The following is a 20,917-nucleotide window of genomic DNA, read 5'->3' on the forward strand; positions in this document are numbered from 1 at the left end:
CATGAGTCTGTGGAGAACCCAGAGATATGCTCACTTCAATTCAGGTGCATCCAGAGCGTTGGCCGTGAGACAGAGGAACTGCCTTGCTTGCTTCAGACATTTTTTTTTTTTCTGATGCTTGTAGCTTTCTACCTTCTCTTCTCTCTATCACCCATCATACCAATTTTTATCTGATATTTTATATCTTTGCAACAGAGTAAGGCCACAGTCCTACAGGCATGTACATCATCAGTGAATCTGTAGGTAGAATGTCAGACTTCAGGAGTATAGGCTTATGTAGGAAATTTATGAATGCTACAGAAAGCTTCACAGTGTGCTCGTGATTTACAAAAGTCAAATAACCCACAAAAAACAACAGGAATTGGGAAATATGTAGAGCCAAGTTCACAAGGTCATAATTCAACAACACTGTGGATAATCAGCTGAGCACAGTATCAAGAATTACAAGCTTTCAGTGAGGTTTTAGGTTGTATTTATAAATCTGGAACTGCATTACTTAATCTTTTATGCATCGCTTAATAATCCATTTAACAATGTAAGCTGCCATATCATTAAACCTCACCTCTTTTTATCCTTCATTTTTCCTTGAAAACCATTAAGAAATTCTTGAATGTGGCACTGCCTGGCTTCTCAGAATCCTTAAGTCTTGTGCCTTATTTTATAACTAAACTATTAGATGATCAACATTGGACTTATCTTTTATTTTTGGTCTGGTATTTACATTAAAGATGTTGGCATATCTTGATACAGAGGTGGTGAAAATGTGGCTTGCATTTTTCAAAATGAGGGCTCATTTACTTTCTACAAAATTCCTTTCTCACAGGAGCCTTTTGGCATGGAGTTCCTTCTTGGCCAGGCTTCAGGAGGTTGGTGGGTGTGATCAGGTGATGGTGTCATAAGCTGTGCTTGCACATAGCAAGAAATAAGCCTCCCAGTTTCGGCAAGTAAATGAAAGAAGAAATGACAGACTTTATTTCTTTAACATCATTTTACTTGCTTTCTTTTTCTTTCATGTATATGTAGTTATGTTAGCAGACTAAGCTAAAAAATTACATGTAGTTTTCTTCTTACTGTTGCAATCTGCATTACCTGTAAGTATAAATTCGCCTATATAAGCTATCAGTAGCTAGGAAAAAAAATAAGGAAGATTATTTCTTCAAATCTATTTGGAATGCAATGTATGCAGTATCTCTTCCTAGTTTTGCATGGTGAATCAAGATGTGTCTTCTTGTTACAGGTAGTTTTCCTTAGAGTGTTTGTGTGATTGTTTCAGTAAGAACAGCAGCAGAACTCCTTCAGTGTCAGGCTGCCTCAGGTCCTTCCATCGTATGTGGCCACGAGGCAATGGTGCTCATCCAGATTCTGCAGGGACCATGTAGGTAAGGCTGATAAGCACTTGGCTCTCTGCAGGACGGGTTGGTCCCTCACTGCCTCATTTACATCCCTTCTTGCAAGTGCTGCATGATCCAATTGCAGACCAGAGTGATGCCCTGATAAATATATTTTTAGAAAATAAAAATGCTACCCTGCCCTAACAGTGGAAGCTGGACTATGATTGTTTCAGCAGGGAAGCACGGTACAGCATTTTATGCTTCTGAAGTTTGCTGCAGATCTGTGGAAGTCTAAGGATTTACTCACTACTTTTTAGGGGTAGACACTTTACATTTCAGAACTGACTACGAAGCCCAGTTATACATATTTATTGCAAGGTATTGTGTGAAAGTAAAGCTTACACTATAGATTACATACTGTATTAAAGTGCAATGGTTGTGTATTATATATCTCTATCACATTATTCTTGTAATATACTATAAATATTGTAACATTCATGGCAAAATTAGGTTTCTGATGAAGTCCTGGAAATAGGAAAAGTGACTTTAAGTACAGGTATCAGTGAGAAGCAATTTCCATCCCAGTCCCATGTGAAAAGAGCTCCAAAAGCTTAGCTGAAAGCAAGCTGAGCAGACTAAAAGAGAAGAGAAAAGCATGTATCTTGGCAAGCCTTCCCTAACTGATTTCATGCTGCTGCAAGAAGCTTGGTGAAAGTTGATCAGATACCTGATCAGAAATAGTTAAAACAGCTAGCAAACAAAAATGGTCTGTAAGCAAGCAAAAAAAAAGTCTGTAAACAGAAATGGTTCTCTGTACAAGTGCACAGACTGTTACTGAACTCTGGACCTGAATGCCTCCCAGCCTTCCTTATTGTGGCTGAGAAATTTTAAGAGCCACATTTTCCTTTTAAATTGATGTTCAAAAGAAAAAAATTAAATCAAATCGGATATCCAGGAAAGAACCTCCTGGGAGTTCAGTAATGCTTTTTGCTGGAGTTCTCTGCAGCAAGTCAAACTGTATGCACTAAGAACTAAAGAGGCAATTAGCAAAAAAAGGGATGTTTAGCTGTGATGAGCCAGTATGGTTCTCATGTAATTCACAAAATGCCAGTTCAGACAAGAGGAAGACAGAGCTAAAACTCTGCTTTGTATTTTCCTTTGATATATAAATACATACACATGAGATTGAAGGTAAGTTTTTAAGAATCATATAGCTATAATACCTGATGCAAAACACCACTCAGTTTTAGGGGCCTAGCTTACATCATAAACCTCGTGTATGAGAGTTTAATGATTGATTTGGCTCTGTACTCGAGACAAAGCCTTATTTCTCAGAAGCATCGTCCTATGCTGTAAAGAGACTCCAAGTTTATGGGAAAAACATGCATAGCAGAAGCACTCTGATTTTACCATCAGTGATCTGCTTCAGGAAAAAAAGTTCTGCAAAGAAATATCCCCCAAACTTAATGAAAATATAAAGTACTGTTTCCTATTAAGCCTGAACTTTTTCTGGTGGGATTATCCTGTGCAATAAATTTGGCAAGAATCACCCCTGAAGAAAAATATAATTGGTTTTACTAAACCCTGTTAAAAATGTATTTTAAATCTGGTATTTGTGAAGAGAGATGAACTTGGGAAGACGTTTATGAATTTTGCAACAAATTCTGCTCCTTACAAATGAGCACCCAGAATCATTTCAGTGTGAGTGGGCATCAATAATAGAAGACTTTGTAGTCACTTAGCAAGAACTTATCCTTTATACTGTACTATTAATGAACATAAAAACCTGTAATAGAATAAGTTTTGAAGTAGTAATGCTGTGAACGCTATGTCAGTTTTATCTAATATTGTTGCAAGTGTAGATGCTGGTATTTTAGTTATTCTTAATAGGAAAAAGTAAATTCCCAACACTTCTATAACTAAAGTGTTCTTTTGTTAGTGACTCCTTAAAGTCACTAAATTTAGTTTAGCAGTGTTGACTCTGTTTCAATACTGTGCTTGGTATTACTGTATGTCCTGGGGTATCATTAAAAGACTTTGATACTGGGATTCAAAAGGAGTGAGTAATTAAGGATACTTTTGCCAGAACATCAATCCTCTGTTCAAGATTCTTCATTGTTTTGCACCTGTTCTAGTCAATTAGAGATGCCAAGAGTCAGTGTAAAACATTACAAAATCAGGATCAGGTTGTTCTAAATCCTCTTATCAATGAAATGATACATATGAAATGTAAGGCAGGAGATGGGACAGTCATTCCCATTGTCTTGTGGATCTGGTGCTGGGCTGGATTCTAGCTGTCTTCATGCCAATTCTTCAAATTTGATCTCTTTCACCATTAACTCATGATCAAAGATGAGCTCTTGTTCTGTGGAATTCTTGGATCTGAAGTCACAAGTGCTATCACATATAATGTGGTTTCTTTGAAAAATGGTAACCAGCAGTAAATAGGATATGGCCTTGATTTGTCTCAATGTTTTTTTTTTTGGTTTTTTTTTTTTTCCTCCAGGTATCTGCTGGAATTCATCATCAGGAGGCTGCTCTGTGCATTTTGCTGGACAACATATGCACAAAAATATTTTCAAACTAAATGCAGATGGTTCTAATCCACTGATAATTCAATCTACATGCATCCCAAGCTTTAACATGAACCAAGCCATCTGTAAAATGTTAGTTACATTAGGAGACACAAATTCACAAGTCTAGTTTTTTACAAGAGCTGAGCCAATCAATGTGACGTTATTTCTTTGATCTGCATGTTTTCTGGAGTAATGGCAAGAAACCAAAAGTCACCACAAAATCAGTCCAAGCCATAATGCAGCCTTAAAACTACTGGGCACTCTGATTAGGGGTTTTGCTGCTGATAGAATGTCTCAGTTCACCACATGCATTCCAGTGGTGAATCAGATTTTTTTTTTTCTGCAGAAACAAACTTAGAGGATAAATGGTGCTTGCAATCATTTAGCAAGCTGTAAGAATACTAAAAAGGTATTTTCACCATCCTACATTTATTAACTTGAGAGCAAACTAAGTAGGAATGTGCATGCTCCTTCTGCAGTTGGTGAGCATTTTGATTTTCCTTTGTGACATTGTTTTTTGTAATGAACAGAGAAACTAGTACCATCCACCAAACTACTCTCCAAGCCTTGGGGAAGGACAGAAGCCCTTGATAAGAGCATGAGACTACACACTAAGGTGACCCAAATGTAGTTTTTCACTTGCTGCCTGAGGTATGCTTGTGTTTTCAGTAGTATCCCTTTTCCACATATGGGCCCAAGAGGCATAGGAAACCTGTCACTGCAGACAAACTTTTATTGTTTCCTTTACCTGAAACTCAAATATTCTAAACAGTGATGGTTTCATTTTGATGACAAACCAACATCTACAAATGCCTGATGCTGCTGCTTGCCTTCTCAGCTTTGTTGTCATTTGTCTTCTCCTCCGCAAACCAGAATACCAGTTACTTCTCCCACACTGTTAAAAGATGTGAGGCAACTCTATCCCTTGATCCACACCAGCAGTGTGATGTGCCATTGAAGAATGAATGGAAATGGTCTTACCCAGGTATGTCATCAGTACAACTAACCCTCCAGATAGTTGCAGCTCTAAAGTATGGTGGTTGTGTGAAATAAGATGGAAGGGACAAGACCAAAAAAGAAAGCCCTTTCAGTGCAGATCTCTTGGGCTGCAAAACATTACTTTAAGCACAAAATATAACAGAACAGCTAATGTGGTGAGCCAGGAAAAATAAGAGGAATAGATCATCTTCCTCCTTCTTATGTTATCACCCGTTCTTTCCCAACAAGAAAGTTGACAGTCTTTATGGAAAGAACATTTAAATCAGATTTTGATCTCTATAAATTTTAACAGCTGGAACAGTAAAAAATAGAACAGCTCACAGTTGGTTTCTATATGAAGAAATGCTGGAGATATCTCTAAATCCTTTGATTTGGCAGAGAAAAGCAGTATGTATTGCCAATATACTCTGATGCATCTTTTATTCAGAAAGAAAGAGTCATTCGTTATCATGTATACTTCAACCACAGCATGCAGAGAAAAGGGGAGGAAATCTTTAGAAGTCTTCCATGGGAGCAGGGAGAGCATCACACCTTTGAAGTAACCGGGGCTGTTAGGAACATTCTTGATTAAATCTGAAACAAAGAACGACCGGTTGTGAACTGAGACTGGAACAGGGAATCAGCCTGGCAGGGCAGTCTGAGCCAAAAAAAAGAAAGTCCTTACATTGCAGAGCAGAAAAGTATATGGTAAAAGAATTAGCAGGGTAAATAGAAAAAACACTAAGAAGTCCAGCTTCGAAAAGGACTGGGTTGCCTGATTAGAAATGTGGTAAAGGGTTCTACAGAGCATATGACAACTGTGTACTCAGCACAATGTGTAGGAAGAGTAAGAAAAATTGCCATGTAAGAATGTTCATCATAACAGCAGAACTGGAGAATTTGCTCAAAAACAACAATAAACTATGCTATTCATAACATCACGGGAATGGCTAATGAAAGATATTTCTTCTAAATTTGACACAGTACTGTCCCAATATACTTGTTCTCCTCAGCTAGGAAGCCCTGAGGGAAGTTTGCCCTTCTCATAGTTTATTTCCTTTAAAAACATATTAAACCTCTGTAGAGATGGAGCTGCAGGATTAATTTTGATGCTTTGAATTACCTGTGGAAATCTTACCTCCTTTGGCTGCTCTTTAAAGGATGAATTCATGAGCACCTGGATATTAAATGAAACTTTTGTCTTTAATGCCAGTCTTGCAACTTCAGCAATATTAGTTTTTGAATAATGTTTTTCTTTCTTCTTTGCAAAGCCTTGCCTTTGCGTGGGACTCCATTTGTGTATTATGTGGTGCTCAGGCAGAAAAGTTCTCATACCTTGCTTCTAGACTAATAGATTTTCTGCATTTGGTGATAAACCCTGAGGGCTGTGGTCCTGACACGTGAAAGATCTCATCTGAGAAGCCTGTCACAGGAGGAGACCTGTTCCTATTCACAAATGTAACATTTAAAGTGAAATAAAAAGACTGAGTTGCTCCAGGCACTCACCCCTGCCTTCAGCATGATTTCTCAAGCATTATAAACCACATAAAAGGACAAAAGGATACTTCAGTGCCAGGCCAGAAAGACCTGAGCCATGAAATACCTTTCCAGGATGAAGATCACAGATATCAAGATCATGCACCAAAAAGAAAAGGTAATTTTCAACTTTATTATATTCTCATGACCAATGAGAAAATAGGTTACTTAGGAAATTATTTAAAGCCTACTCATCAAAGCAAAGACAGCAAAAGCCAGATTTGGTTGTACATTGTCTCTCTTGCTGCCATCTACTGTTTTTGCATGGAAGATTTCAAACACTGTACCATGATTTTTCCTCTGACCTACTGCATTAACCCTACCTACAGTCTGGCAAAATTTCCTGGACCGTGCAGATGGATGTCATTCAAGCTGTTATATTCACTCCGTGCTTCCAGGAAACAGCAAACACAGCTCCTTCATTTGCAGAGCTGTTGGTACTGGAGATGTCTACTCTGATTGACGTTTCTTGTGACCACCTGCAGGAAAACCATCCCCTGGCAGGAAAGGCTGATGCTGGCTGCACACCAGAAAGGCTCCACAGAAGTTGTTCTGTTCATTCTATGTGAGCTGAAGGGCACTGGGAATACATGAAATACCGCTCAGAAGTGAAAAACCGCAAAAACTGTTGTGCAGCATCCATCTCTACATGATTGCTGCATGAACATCATTCCTGTGCTTAATAAGAGGGATAAGCCAGACAGTTTTTGGAAGCTTTTCTCAGACTGTCTTTGCTTGGAAAGAGCCTGGTTAATTTTTCTCATTTTCTTCTAAAGGAGAACCTAAAGTAGTTGATGGTGATATTCCTGAGTGCTCTGCTCTCCCTGAAACATGGGCAACCTGTGACAGAGGCATCAAGTAGCATTTTTCCCTTTATGCAAGGGAGCATCTATTCTGTGTAGAATCAGATCATGTTTCTTCACTTTTTAAATGCAAATATATAAACAAAATGAGGGGCAAATCTTCTGTTTTCCCTATTTTTTTATTTAAGAAGGACAGTTTATTAATATGATGTGGATTTTTTTTCCCTTTATTTCCACTTCCCATTCTGTGTTGTTTGGACTTTTTTTGATTTTTTTTTTTTAATGTGAATTTCCATTTCGGGCAAAGTGGAAGGTTGGCCACTTTTGCTGAAAAACAAAGGATGCAGATTAATAGGGGAAATAATGTATTCATTCTAGTGCATTATATACTTTCTAAAAGTAAATTTTAATTGGACGGCTTGCATAAATGGAATGTAAATGTCTCTACAGCACAGCATGTGTCTGGTGCTTGAAAAGGCAAAGTTCAACTCCTGATGTCATTAATCAGGAACTATAATTTGTAAATGTAGAGTAGGTAATGGAAATTAAAACAAATGTGCTTTATTAACTAATTCTTCAGGCACAGGTAAATCTGTCCGAAAATGAGTTCATTCGCCCTAGCTAAGCACTGTGCCTTATTACGTCTAAGTTAATAATCTACTGCTGTTCACTGCAGAAAATCTAACTTCCCTGCCTAAGGACCCACATATGAGACTGTGGTGCAAGACTGTCTTTACAAATTTGGTCTAAATAAAGATCACCTACTGGCCCCATCACACTACCTGCCTGAAAGACTTTGTCAGCCTTATGAGAGCAGAATATATTATGCTGAGACATACGTTTTGATGAGCATTAAGAAAACAGGGTTAGAATTTTCACTTTCTTGATCGGTAGCAATGCTCCTGATATTCATTCAGCAAAGATACAGTCAGATATCGTACTTTGAAAGTAATGCTGAAACAATTTCTGTACAATCTATCTCACAAATACATTAACAGTGTGTGTTTAAGAGTAGATTTACTTCCTAGAAGAAGGCAGCAGCCTCCTTCTGCATCTACATTTCCTTGTGGAGGAGTAAAGTAAATATCTATTAATGTAGGATGGAAAGTATCAATACCCAGATACTCTACTGAGGACTACCAGGGGACTGAGAGCAGACTTGCCCTTGAGTCCAAGTCAAAGTTAGTATTTTTAATGGGAGTATGGTTGCTTTCCATTTTGTTTCAATTTAGTCTGTGCTGACCTATGTTTGGCCTTCGTTCTTCAGCCTGCAGCCCTGCATTAACATCCATGTTGGTGTTCTCAGCCTGTAAAAGGGGGGAAGATCTCCATGCTAACATTATCCCTTCCAAAAGAAAACACTGCACACCTGCCACACTAGCTAATGACTGGGCAATATAGTGGTTGTCACAGCTTAAAAATGCAGGAATGGAAATGGGAAAGAATCCCAAACTCCCAGAAGCAAAAAGGCCAAAGAAAGGCAGAAATTTACTGAGGAGTATGGTGCAGCTGAAAGACAATATAAGATTCCTCTAACTGGGCATAAGAACAGGACAAAAGAACAACAAAACCTCCCCAAACCCATTTGTTTGGTTTTATTGTGGGATTGGCTGCAATCTGCCAGCCTGTTTTAAAATCAACGTTTCACAGCAAGAAACCATACAGTAATGTATCACTTCTCAGCAGGCACTTCCTTTCACTGACAAATGGTTCAAGTGAAGTGATGGCCTAAACGGAATTACACAGAGGGGAAACAGCGTTGATGAAGAAGGATCTATATGAGTGCATTTATTTATATATACATACACATGCACACAGCCTATTGTGTGGACCAGCTTGTTATTGTGGATAATGATCTGTATAAAATGCAAAGCTACAGGAGATGTTTTAAGTCAGGAAAAAAAATAATCCACAAGTGATGCTAATTTATTCCATTCCCAAGGGGGATACCCATAACCCCTTCAGACTGAAAATCACCACCTCTTCCAGTGGCTACACACATACTAGTTAGCATCTCTAGTTAGTATTGCCACTAGCTTTACCTTTTCCTAATTTTTCTAAGTAGGAGAACAGAAACCAGATCTTTCCAAAGCACACCACAGAGCTCCCAAGTACAAGCTGAAGCACATTTTTTCCTGAGGCAGGGAATAAAATGCACCCTAATGTAAATGGCTGATACAATGCCAATGCACCAATTTATGCTTCAGCTAAATTCTTAACTTAGCACTTATGTAAGATATTAGACTTTTATAGGGCTTGGACCAAGGTACGAATTTCATGGGGAACTCACTAATTTGAGAAAACAACTGAGTGTGCTCTTTGGTACGAGAAACCAGACCACGTATCCATTGGGGAGAGATGAAGGAAGATAAGGTTCTATTTTTTCAGCTTTGTGAAATGTTTTTCAGATTTCCTCACTTAAAGTAATCTCAGCATCAATAAGGTTCCAAATTTTCAACCTGCTCTCTAGTTAAAATGCTGAGCCTTTCCCCTCCTTAGAAAAAAACACATTGCACGCACAGATTTCCAACTATCTCTGTTCCAACCCTGCCAATTTTTTGAATGCTTAGCGTTGCACTGCATCTGCTTATTCCCCACCAGGGCTGGTGAATGAATTAGCACCAGAGCTCTGCTATTTTTCTCTTATCCAGTAGTTACAGTTCTATGAAACTGCCATTTTAGAAATATATTAATTCAAGGAGGTGAAACGTAGCTTAAACTAACAGGTCTTGTAGGTTCTATATTTGAGCCAAAATGCATGCTCAGTGAGGACACCAGGAAATTACACAGCTCTTGCCAGAGTTTCATTAATGGCTCGGGATTACAGTTTTGGGGTAATCAATATAAAACAGCAACCCCAAGTTTGCTTTTTCAGGAGGTGAGTGCTCTGCACTTCCTCCAAATGAAAACACCTCTTGTGGGCCTCCACAACGGAGGCCCTCAAAAAACAATAGTATGTTTACATAGAAAAAAAAAAAATTGATCTTTTTATTTGGGAAGATTCTTTGGATATTTTAAACAAAATGGAGGACCATCAGCAGAACTTTAGGTATGCCTTAACTTCTGACTGCTAGGAAAAATAGAAAGATAAAGAGTTTTGGAAAGACTTTTATTCCTCTTGTGCACTATTAAATGCATTTAGCTGCCCATTCACTTTAACAAACACACAGCGGAGGATGCAGCTAGGAGTCTTTGTCAAAATCAGTAAGGATAGCCAAAGTAGTTAATAAACTCAGTCCCAGTTGGATAGCCCGATGCCAGATTTAATGTAAACAATTAACAACAACACTGGCATCTGGTTCAACCACAATCAGTGTCTGCTGCTACCTGCCAAGCTGTAATCAAATGTCCCCAGTTCTGCTCAGGTCCCTGGCATGACTCCTGTTGCTTCCCATGGCATTCAGCATTACAGGTGATTCATGCCCTCTGGCCATGTATAGGGGAGGAAAAATCCCAGCCCAGAAAGGAAAACTCCAGACTCTGTGCTGGAGGTAAGGGGATTACCCTCTGCAAACCAGGAAACGGTAATTTAATCCACCTCTAGGTCAGGCACCAAATTATTTTCCCTTACATCAGCGACTCCTGGGAGCTTCTTACAAATGCAGCCTCGCTTGGGAGAATTACCAATATGCCATGCCTTATGGTAAACCAATAAAATTGTTCCTCTTCAGAACAAGGCACCATAACAAACTCCAAATACCCACAAAGGAACAGCAGCACCGCACTCAGGGTGTGATCCTGCACTGCTTCAGCCCCTCCAGCTGTGGGGCAGTGCTGCCTCCCCATAGGTTTGCAGGTGGGAGCTGGGGGAGCAGGGCCAGAGCTGGTGCTGGGCTCCCCGCCTACAGGCCAGCACTGGCTGGGGCTGCTTGCACCAGAAAAGCACGATGGAGGACGTTTCCTTCCATGTTTCCACTTTGGATCAGGAAACCATGAGCCATATTAAGTATTAGGAGATGAGTAGAGTGGAAAGCAGATTTCTCGTGCTAATGGGTAAAGTGAAGGGGCTCAGACTCTCAACTTCACGCACAAGAATCTCAGCAATTTTGTTTTGTTAATCATATTTTTTTCACATTTCCACAGTGGAAAGGTGCTTAAATACAGTTTACATTCAAGCCACCAAAAAAATTCAAACAATTCCCAGGCTGAACGTTGCCAAACTAGGTCAATTAACAATAAAATAAAATAAATAACAAGGTATTCTTATAAGAAAAACTGTTCAAAAAAACCTGTGATCCAAGGAAAATGTGCCAGAAAAATGAAACAATAGGGGAAAATATCTTATTTCCTTCAAGAGCAGAGTAAAAATCCCAGGAATGTGTGCAGCCTCTGCTGAGTGCTTCACAGCGACCTCCTCCTGCAGGTCACATTTTCCATTGCTCTCCCCTAGTAGGAGACTCCGTGTGTACGCGTGGGCCTCAGAGCAGCTCCAAGAGGCTCAGCCAGGGATGGGGCATCCACCATCTCACTGGGCAACCTATTCCTGTGCCTCACCATCCTCACTGTAGGATACTTCTTCCTTATATCCAAGCTATAGCTCCCCCCTTTTAGTTGGAAACCACTTCCCCTCATCCTGTCGCAACAGATCCTGCTGAAGAGTCTGTTCCCTTTCTTCTTACAGCCTCCTTTAGATGCTGACAGGCTGTTATCATGTCTCCTTAATGAGTAAAAGTCTTTGCTTTTTAATTTCCTTAATTTTATTTGGTTGCTGAACTCCACATTGAAATAGCTTTATTTTTTACTAGTTAGTACTTAACTTTGGGTCTTCAGTACTACCTGAGCACCCCACTGTGTTTACAACAAGGCAATGGAGAGCTGCCTCTCTCAGCAGCTCTACCTTGTGGTGCGCTGCTGTGTATGACCCAGATAACGCAAAGCATTCGCACTCCTAAGCAGTTTCAGCAGTAATTAAGGATCTAGATAAGGATCTGTTGCTGTCGCCTTCAGCTCTGTGCCTCCTTTTTCCAGGCTTACAAGTACAGGGTTGTCTCCAGCGACCCACCCGGCCCTGCTGCTCCAGCTCCCCCCAGCCTTGCCCAGCGGCAGCCCTGGACACGGCTGCGAGCAGCAAGCAGCTCTACGGGGCAGCACCTGCCCCCCTCGTTGCGTTCACGAGAGGAAAGCGTTCGCACCACAACAGGATGTTGCAATGGGTACGCAGCTTTTCCATACCAGGGCGAAAGCAACGCATCGCACAACTTGGCGGTGTTGCCTAACGCACGAGCTCTTAAGCAGGAGACGGGCCGGCGAGCAGCACGGCCGACCTGAACTTCTGGTTCTGCTTTGCGTTGCTCCTCATCAGCGTGCGCGGGGCTGGAAGCAACGACAGCAGCCCGGAGCGGGGGCTGTAGCAAAGGGTGGCGGTCCCGGGACTTCACCCCCAAATTAGTCTGAACCAGCGCTTCCATAGCTGCCTAAGGAAATCTCAGCTTTGATCGCTGCGTCTCACCAACCCCTGAACGCAATCCGAGCAAACGCCCTACAGAGAGGCTGCGGGTGCCGCTCCTCGGGCATATGGGGTTCCCTTTTGGCGGCCGCTGAAGCGGCGGCGGGAGCGTTCCCCTGGGGCAGCCCGGGCCGGTGCGGGGCTGCCGGCAGCGAGGGCGGCCCGATCCCCATCCCCGTCCCGCCCGCAGGGGAAGCGGCGGCTGCCAGGGCGGGCGGAGTCGGAAGCACGACAGCACGGGGCGCTGGGGCGGTGCTGGCGGCGGCGGGAGGAGCTCGGAGCTCGGCACTCGGCGCCGCGTTAGGGTCGCGGCGCAGCGACGGAGCCGGGCAGCGCCGCCGGCCCGCAGCAGCAGCAGGAAGAGCCGGAGCCGCCCCCCGCCGAGCGCCGGGAGCCGCTGCCCCGGGCGGCCGATGAGCGCCGGACTGCGGCGTCGCTGCCGCCGCTCCGTGGGTGAATGAACCTGTCCCGGACGGCGACAGCGGCTTCGCCTCGGGCTGCGGCACCAGCCTTCCCCAGGACAAAATGGACGGGTTCGCCGGGAGCCTGGGTGAGCGGCTACGGGCAGCGCGGGGCGGAGGGCGGGACGGGACGGGAGGGACGGGGCGAGCCTGGCTCCGGGTGGCAGTTCGCCCTCCCGCCGCGGGGCCGGGGACCGGGGGTGCGCACCTGCGCCCGGGCCGGGAGCCGCCGAGGGCAGCGCCGAGCTGCGAGCAGCGCCAGACGGAGCCGGAGCCGGAGCCGGGGGCGACGCGGAGCTGAGCGCGCAACGCCACCCGCTCTGCGGCGGGAGGGGAGGGAAGCGGGGAGGGAGAGAAAGGGAGGGAGGGAGGGAGGGGATGCCAGCGCGAAATCTGGTCAGCTTCAAACCATCTGTTGCGAGAACTCCGGCTGCACTTGCCTCCTTTGTTCTTTCCTCGCCGTGGACGTGCGCTTTCCCGGAGTTACTTACTTGGGCTTGTCTGGCTCGTTCTGTTTAATGCCATTTTAGTTTTGCTCCGGGTACAGAGGTCCGATGCCGGCCTGCCGGAGCCCGGCGAAACGGCTTCGTTCCCGGGGCGCCCGCTGCCCTCAGCCCGGGCCGGGGGCACCGCTTTGCTCGGAGCAGGGCGCGGGGGGAGCAATCCCTGCCCGGAGCTCGGCGTGCTGCGCTGCGCCCAAACCCGAAACACCTATCGCTCACCCGGGGAGCTGACAGCCTGAGCTCTTTTCGGTTTCATAAAACGACGGCAAATAGTCGCCGCGTAGTTTAGGAGAAACCTTCCAGCAGCCCCTTTCCGAATGCTTCAGAGGATAACTCGCATACAGCGTGCAGCCGTCCCAGTTGAAAGTATGACCTGACTTTATTTCTACATGTATGAACTGTAGAGTGCGTGCATCCTAATTTGTTTTCGGTGGCACAGCTTTGCCTATTTGCTTCCCGGGACACCAAGCAATGCGCTGCCTACCTGCAGCCCTTCCGTGCCTGTCACAGTGCTGCTGCACCCACTACAGCACCCAGCCCCCTTCCATCTTTGGCAGGAGAATAAATCTGCCCCTCTAAAAATGACACAGAGTTAATTTTACACCACTCGGGTGAAATCTATAATAATAGGGAATAGTTCTCGATTTTCTGGAAAAGTTGACTCATTTGAATAGTGTTGAGTGTGATCCCAACCTTTAAGGTTTCTGAAATGTCTGTTCCTGCGTTTTGGGCACCTGTCCAAACCAAACTGGTGCACCATAATTAACAGTGCACTTTTAAAACATATACTTTTTTTTTTTTTTGGCTCCTGGCCTGATCCACGCTCTCCTTGCCCAAATAACTTTTCTGATTATTTCATATCTCCCGATCAAAAAGCGACACGGGGAAGGAATTGTGAGTGCTCTATTCTCATTTTTCACTGGGAAAATTGTGCCCGTGGGTGACGTATGCAAATATACCTTGCTTAATATTTATGAACCTCTTTACCCAGTGGTGGAATTGATCACCATATCAAAGAACGCCCGTGTGCCTTTAGCTCGCGGAGTATTGCCCCCCATGAGGTCCTTATTTAGAAATAACTGTTGGAAGTGGGAGGGGGGCGGGGGAGGACCCCAACACTGCTTTCGAATTAATGAAGCACTGCTTTCCTGCTTGAAGGCTGCTTGCAGGGCAGCGACTCAGTCGGTGCTGTGCATGGAAGCAGTGCCCGCTTGGGGCATCCCACTCCTCTTACTGAGGGAGGCTCCATCTGGACCTTTAATTCACTGTTTGGTCAGGCAGACCCTGTGATTTTATTAGAATTTAATGAGGATTAAGCTCAGCTCAGTCTTTTAAAGTGTATGTCACGATATTGTTAGTTGGCCTTTGATTTTGCTTCTGTAGTAAGCGACGATGTGTGGTGTTTGCTGGATGTGGGCTGGGAGGGCATGTCCAAAGTTTCAGGCTCCAAAACACAGAGCTCTGTGTGTTCCCATTCTCCCAGGTTCAGCTGTGCTGCTACTTGCTGCTTTGTGATCACTTCTTGTTTGCTGCTGCCGGTAACAAGCATGTAAAACACACAAAGATGTGTGAGCTGTTTGGAGACTTTGTTGTTGTTGTTTTTTAAAAAATCTCCAATTAAAATCTAATGGCTTGAATTTAATCAGTTGTCTGCTAAACGCCTTTTAGGAAGGCTATAAATTAATGTAATTTAGAGTGAAACATAAAAATTAATTGCCATTATTGTTGGCAAAACTGTGCTATCTCTGCATGTGCGTGCTTCACCAGTCAAGCGAGCTTATTAGAGAGCAAGTTGTCCTTTTAATGCCTCCTGTCATCATCTGGAAGGCAAAATGTTATTACAGATTGTGCCCTCCAGCACAGGCAGAAATACCTTTTTGCATGTCTCCTGCAGTCTGAAATACTTCATGCAGCTGTTTTCTTTTGGCTTCCATACTGAAACTTTTATGAGAATAAAGAGATGAAAGAGACCATTTCATATGTAATTTAAAAAATGGCTCTGGTTGTTGGATTAGGAGGTGCTGGTGTAGCACTGGGTCAAGAGCAGAGCCATCCACTTACTGTAAACAGTACAAATAAATAAATAACATTGGGCATTGTGAGTAAAGTTCCCCAGCTGAAATAGTTATTGGCTTGCTCTTTTGATAAAGCACTGAGTTATTTCACATTTATTAGGCCTTGAGTGCATTTTGACTATTGCTAGTAGCAAAGCAGTTACTGAATCCCATTTGTTAGGTCAGGTGGAACTGGCACACCTCACATCTAAGTGTTTCTAGCAGAGCACTCACTGGGGGGCTCAGTGAATCAAGGGCTTGGTGAATTCTGGCCTTCTGCTTTTTCAAATGCATCCCTTGAGGTGAAGGAATGTGCTTCTGAATAGGAGTGAGAGGTCCAGGGGCTTGGACAGGGTTCTTGGTCTTGTGCCTTGTGCCCTAGCCAAGACACAAGCACAGCATGGTGGCTGGTAAGGGTCTGCCAAGTTCTCTTGCTTTGGGGTCCTGATCAGCGCAACTCAGAGGCAGCATCTTCATGGGAAAGAAAGCATTATTATTTCCACTGAAAGAAGAGGACAGCGTGGTTCTGGCAAACAGAGTCAGTGTGAGAAATAGCACAGCTGAGGCTGCCAGCAGGCGTTGCCTTGTTGTTACCATCTCCCTTTGTCATGGTGCAGACAATTGCCTCCATCTCCTCCACTGTCATGCTGGCGCCCATGAGCCTGTGAGAACTGGTGGCCCAGCAGCAGGAATCATAGAATCACAAGGTTGGAAAGGACCTACAAGATTATCTAGTCCAACTGTCAGCCCATTGTGACCGCAAGCCACTAAACCATGTCTTGTAGCTCCTCATCCAGACTCCTCTTGAACACTGCCAGGGACGGCAACTCCACCACCTCCCTGGGCAGGTCTTTCCAGTGCCTGACCACTCTGAGGCTGTAAGACTGCATTGTTAGCAAAACTGTTGGTCTTCTAAATTTAATATTCACATTCTATCCAACGTTATAGTCACTTCTGGCCTTCCTGCTTGCCCATGTGTTTAAGGGCTTTGTCCATAACTTAGATTGTTAAAGGGTTGAGGAGGTTTGCCAGCCCTTAGGTTGGCTTTACTGTATTGTGAACCTACTGAAGCATGGAGAGAGATGCCTTTCTTGGGCCCAAATCTTAACTTCCTGGGACTGATACTTTCTTTGGTGCAACAAATCATAGAATTGTAGGATGTTTGGGGCTAGAAGAGACCTTTAAGGCTACCCAGTTGAAACCCCTTGCTGTGGACAGGTCTGCCCTGGGCCCCATCCTTGTGTCCTTCCAGGGATGGGGCACCCACATCTTCTCTGGGCAGCTGTGCCACTGCCTCTCTGCCCTCCGAGTAAAGAATTTCTTCATCACATCTGATCTAAATCTAACCACTTTTATTTTAAAACTATCCCCCTTTTTCCTATCACTGTCTTTATTTGAGTGTCTCTAGCTGGAAGGTCTGTCTTAATACAGAGCATTTGCCACCATGTTACTTCTCTGGGGCAATTCTCATGCCATCCATTTAATACCCCTCTTATTTCTGCAGGGTTAGTTGGCTAAGATACAAGATCCTTTAAATCCCACTAGATTTAGGCTTACAAAGAGTAAGCCATGGGATGTTCTCTGATGGACACTTCTGCTGTTCATAGCTGTTGCATTGTTTTCTGTTCTGAGAAAGCTTCAGCTTGTTGAGCTCTGTAACAATAACCAATTGTAACTAAAGATGTGGAAGCCTTCATAAGATACATTTTAAAAGAGTACGTCTGTTTCCAAGTTTGTCACCAGAATGATAACAACGTGGCATGAAGAGTGTTGTAGGACTGTCTCCAGCAGTGAGGTCTGTGGGAGGACAGTAACTTATAAAAATAAACAAAGAGCTCGCAACTTATGAACTGTAACCATTGGTTGTGTGCGGGAGGCTGGGAAGCTTAGAAATCACTCCTCTCTTGGAGTTTCAGGCAAAGTATTTAAGGATTAAAGGGGCAAAAATTGTGGTTCAGCTTATTCCTTTCTTTTTTTTCACTTCTCCCAGAGGAAGGGAAATCAGAGGAGAGTAGTAATGGCTGGGGGGGGGAGAGAGAGGGATGGCTTTGCTCTTCTCAATTTGCATTAAAGTTTGTTCTGATGTTGTTGGAAAACAAGTCCGTAGCTGTACTGGGTCTATCTTGGATAATCACTCTTGTGAGAATGTGCTTTTCCTCTGGACATGGAAAGCCTGTGGTGCCTGTTGAGGCTCTGGCTTAGCAGAAGGCCCCTCCAGCCCTGCAGGGAGAGAGGGAGAGAGGGAGAGAGACTGGCCACAGCAAGTTGGAGTTTGTCATTTATCTGGGCTAGTTTTGTTTTCTATTGGATGCCCTTTTAGGCTGCAGACAATGAGTTCAACTTGATTCACTGGGCTCTGCTCCTGGGACTGCTGTGTGCTATTGTCAGTGTGCTAGCTCTTTTGGAAACAAAACTTTTGGCAGGACATGGATCTGTCCTGCCTGAGAAGGATGGCTCTGACTGGTACTGGGGGCATGACAGTGGCCAGGAGAACAGTGCTTGCTGTGGGAACTCTCTGGTGGCCCCTCTTGCTGCATGGGCAGCATATAGCAGCCCTGCTTTTCATTGCCAGCTGAACAAAGAAACCATAAACCTCAAACGCAGGAGAATCTGTGAGAAAGTTTCTCTCTCCCTGTTGTCGAAAGGTTCTTAATGCCTGCGATGCAGGGGATGATTTTTGGCCTCACACTGTGTACTTCACACTCTCCGACTGAATATTTCTCATACGGACAGTTATTTGACAGCATTTTCTCTTGCCTGAAAAACCTCCTCTGAAAAGATTTTGTTTTCTTTCTGTTTGTTACTCCCTGCATTGTGGTGTCTGCAATTATTGAGGTTTATTATTATTATTATGTTTTCCCTTTTAGGTCCTTGCTAAATCTAATCCTTAATGAATGTAATCTTAAGGCCAAGAATGTTGTTCCTGTTTTACCCACACATAATGTAATAGGGTAATTAATTTTGTAACACGTGTGTATGATGACAGTGCAGGTCTGTGCTCTTGCTGCTGTTTCTAGTAGGGAGATTCTTTTGTTTAGCAGATCAGAATCACCTGATAAACAGCTTTTTATGAGCTTCACTAACTTCCTTTTCAAGAAATCTTTCTACAGCTGCTCCTGAGCTCAGGTGGAGCCTCTGCTTGCTTTGTTTCACCTCTCTGTAAACAAACATGCTGAGTTGAAAGAGGAGTTGTTACCCTGCCTCCCTCCCCATCCCCTCTTTTTTTTACTTCACCAGCTTTTGGAAATTGATGCAGAACTTTGGAGTTATGGAAATTTCTTTCATGAGGAGCTGAATGAGGGATACCTGGAAGCCCTTTGGGGTGATATGTGGGCTCTTCTGAGAGTTTGCAGGCATCTTTGGGAGCCACACACATGCACTCTGATTTATGGGCAGGCCTGGGTTTGTAATTCAGACAGTGGCAGTGAGAAGGTGCTGCTGAATGAAGGACTGGGATATGAAGAGATCCCAGAGAAGTTAAAGCTCTGAGTTTATGGCTCAATCTTGGAATACATGAAATGCTTTTTCCTCTCTCTCTCTCTCTCTCTCTCTCTTTTTAAAAAAACTTCTTTCCCATTTCTCTATCACTTTCTACTTTTATGCAACATTTCACTTTTTACTTTGGATGTTCTTCCTCTTCTTTTGGCTCCATGTTTCAATTGTTCATGGAATGTTCACTGATGGTCCATAGCAATATGCCTCTCAAGCTTTATGCCCTAAGACTTCTTACTTGATTGGACGAGGTGCATTTTCTTAATTGTTTTTTTGAGTGTTGTGTTTCTCAGTGGATTGCCTTTTCTGCTCATCCCCAATAGCTTCAGCCTAACCTGTTTGCTAAATATAGCTGTGTCTTGATGTTTTTTTAACTGCTATTTTCCCAGCTGCTCTCCTGTTGTTTTTTTTAGTGTCTGTTCTACCCTGTAAGATATTGATTTTTCATTTGGAACAACAACTTTGCTTTTTCTAGTAAGCGTTCCAGAATCCATTTGCCTTCTTTGTTGTGTCTTCTGCTTCATTGTGTGGTCTTGCAGTCTTGAGACAAGATGCTTTAGTGAGTGTAAATCTGACCTACACTAGAAGTAGCTTTGCTCTTTGTACTATATATTTAATTTAGCTATCTAGAGTAGCTTGTACATGTGTGTGACTCTTATATGTACTAAAAATGTAATGGAAGGGGAAGAGATGAAGCAGCATAGTTTTGCTGTATAAAAACATATGGTATGTTTTGGAGAAGTTCATCTACAAGAGCTGCTCCAAAAGTAATGCCTCCTACTTTATTATATTGTCCCATGACATCAGAGGTAAATGTTGGTGGTATGACAGTAGAAGTTTGTTCAACCTTCCCACCAATATTCCACTACATTTTGTTGCAATGAGACAGATGGAAGCAGAAGGGCAATATGACACATTGGCATCTGACATGAAAGTGCACATAAAGCAAAGGAGTGTTGTTGAATTTCTCCATGAGAAAAAGCTTGGTCCCATTGATATTCATGGAAGCTTGCTGAACTTTTATTGAGACCAAGCACTGGATTTGGGCACAGTGAGGTGGCGGGTGGTGCAACAGTGGGTGACACCAACAGCGGGTCACCTTTGCTGGTGCAGATTGTTACAAGCACAGTGTGCAGGCTCTTGTTCATCCCTTGTAAATACGTATAGCTAACAGTGGTGACTATGCTAAAGAAGAGTGTTTTATAGCTGAGAATTTGCTCTATTAAAAAGTGCTATTGTGCTCTTTGTATCTGTTGTAGTTTCTGTGGAAATAAATAGGCATTACATCTTGAGCAATCTATGTACCTTGGATTTTAGGTGTTCTGTTAAATTAGACAAAAGCAGTCACTGTTGTCTGTTGTGTGATTCACTTGTGTTTTACTGAAACTCAACTTATAGCTTTGATGCAGTATTCCAGACTGGATTTGGTTCCCACTTGTCCTTCCAGTTTATTTGGGCATAAAAAATAATAGTAATAAATAGGTGGAAGGGAGCAGAAGCCAAACTGGTTTATGCTGAAATGTATTTTGAACTTGTGTAAACAGTTTTAATGCATCAAGCTAAGTTGGCAGACTTTCATAATCCTCTGGGAAAATTGGGAGTTTGAAACCCAGTGGATAAATTGAAGTCACAAATGCTTTTAAGCCCAAGATTTGGCTCCCTAAAGGGATGCTGCAAATGGGTTAGGCCTAGAAATGTGGTTTAGCTAAAGCAAATGAAAATACGTTTTCATGAGAA

The 20,917-nt window shown here is 43.1% G+C and overlaps 1 protein-coding gene and 1 long non-coding RNA gene across 3 annotated transcripts in view; both read left to right on the plus strand.

Moving 5' to 3' along the window:
- LOC107311203 overlaps positions 1-7,358 on the plus strand; it is a 36,203-nt gene extending 28,845 nt beyond the window's left edge. The window contains exons 6-9 of one of the 2 annotated variants that reach the window (XR_001553929.2): positions 824-866; positions 1,238-1,379; positions 3,838-4,316; positions 4,438-7,358. This is a non-coding gene — a long non-coding RNA (uncharacterized LOC107311203). Of the gene's footprint in view, positions 1-823; positions 867-1,237; positions 1,380-3,837 lie in introns of both variants that reach the window. The other variant, XR_001553930.2, reaches the window with a different exon arrangement.
- A 5,628-nt stretch (positions 7,359-12,986) lies between these two features.
- Positions 12,987-20,917, plus strand: part of EML4 (EMAP like 4) — a 147,394-nt gene continuing 139,463 nt past the window's right edge. The window contains exon 1 of the mRNA XM_015857492.2: positions 12,987-13,220. Coding sequence (XP_015712978.1) covers positions 13,196-13,220 — 25 coding nt within the window. The 5' untranslated portion in view covers positions 12,987-13,195. The remainder of the gene's footprint in view (positions 13,221-20,917) is intronic.

The sequence above is a fragment of the Coturnix japonica genome, chromosome 3 (assembly GCF_001577835.2).
Source record: "Coturnix japonica isolate 7356 chromosome 3, Coturnix japonica 2.1, whole genome shotgun sequence".
Classification (NCBI taxonomy): Eukaryota; Metazoa; Chordata; class Aves; order Galliformes; family Phasianidae; genus Coturnix; species Coturnix japonica.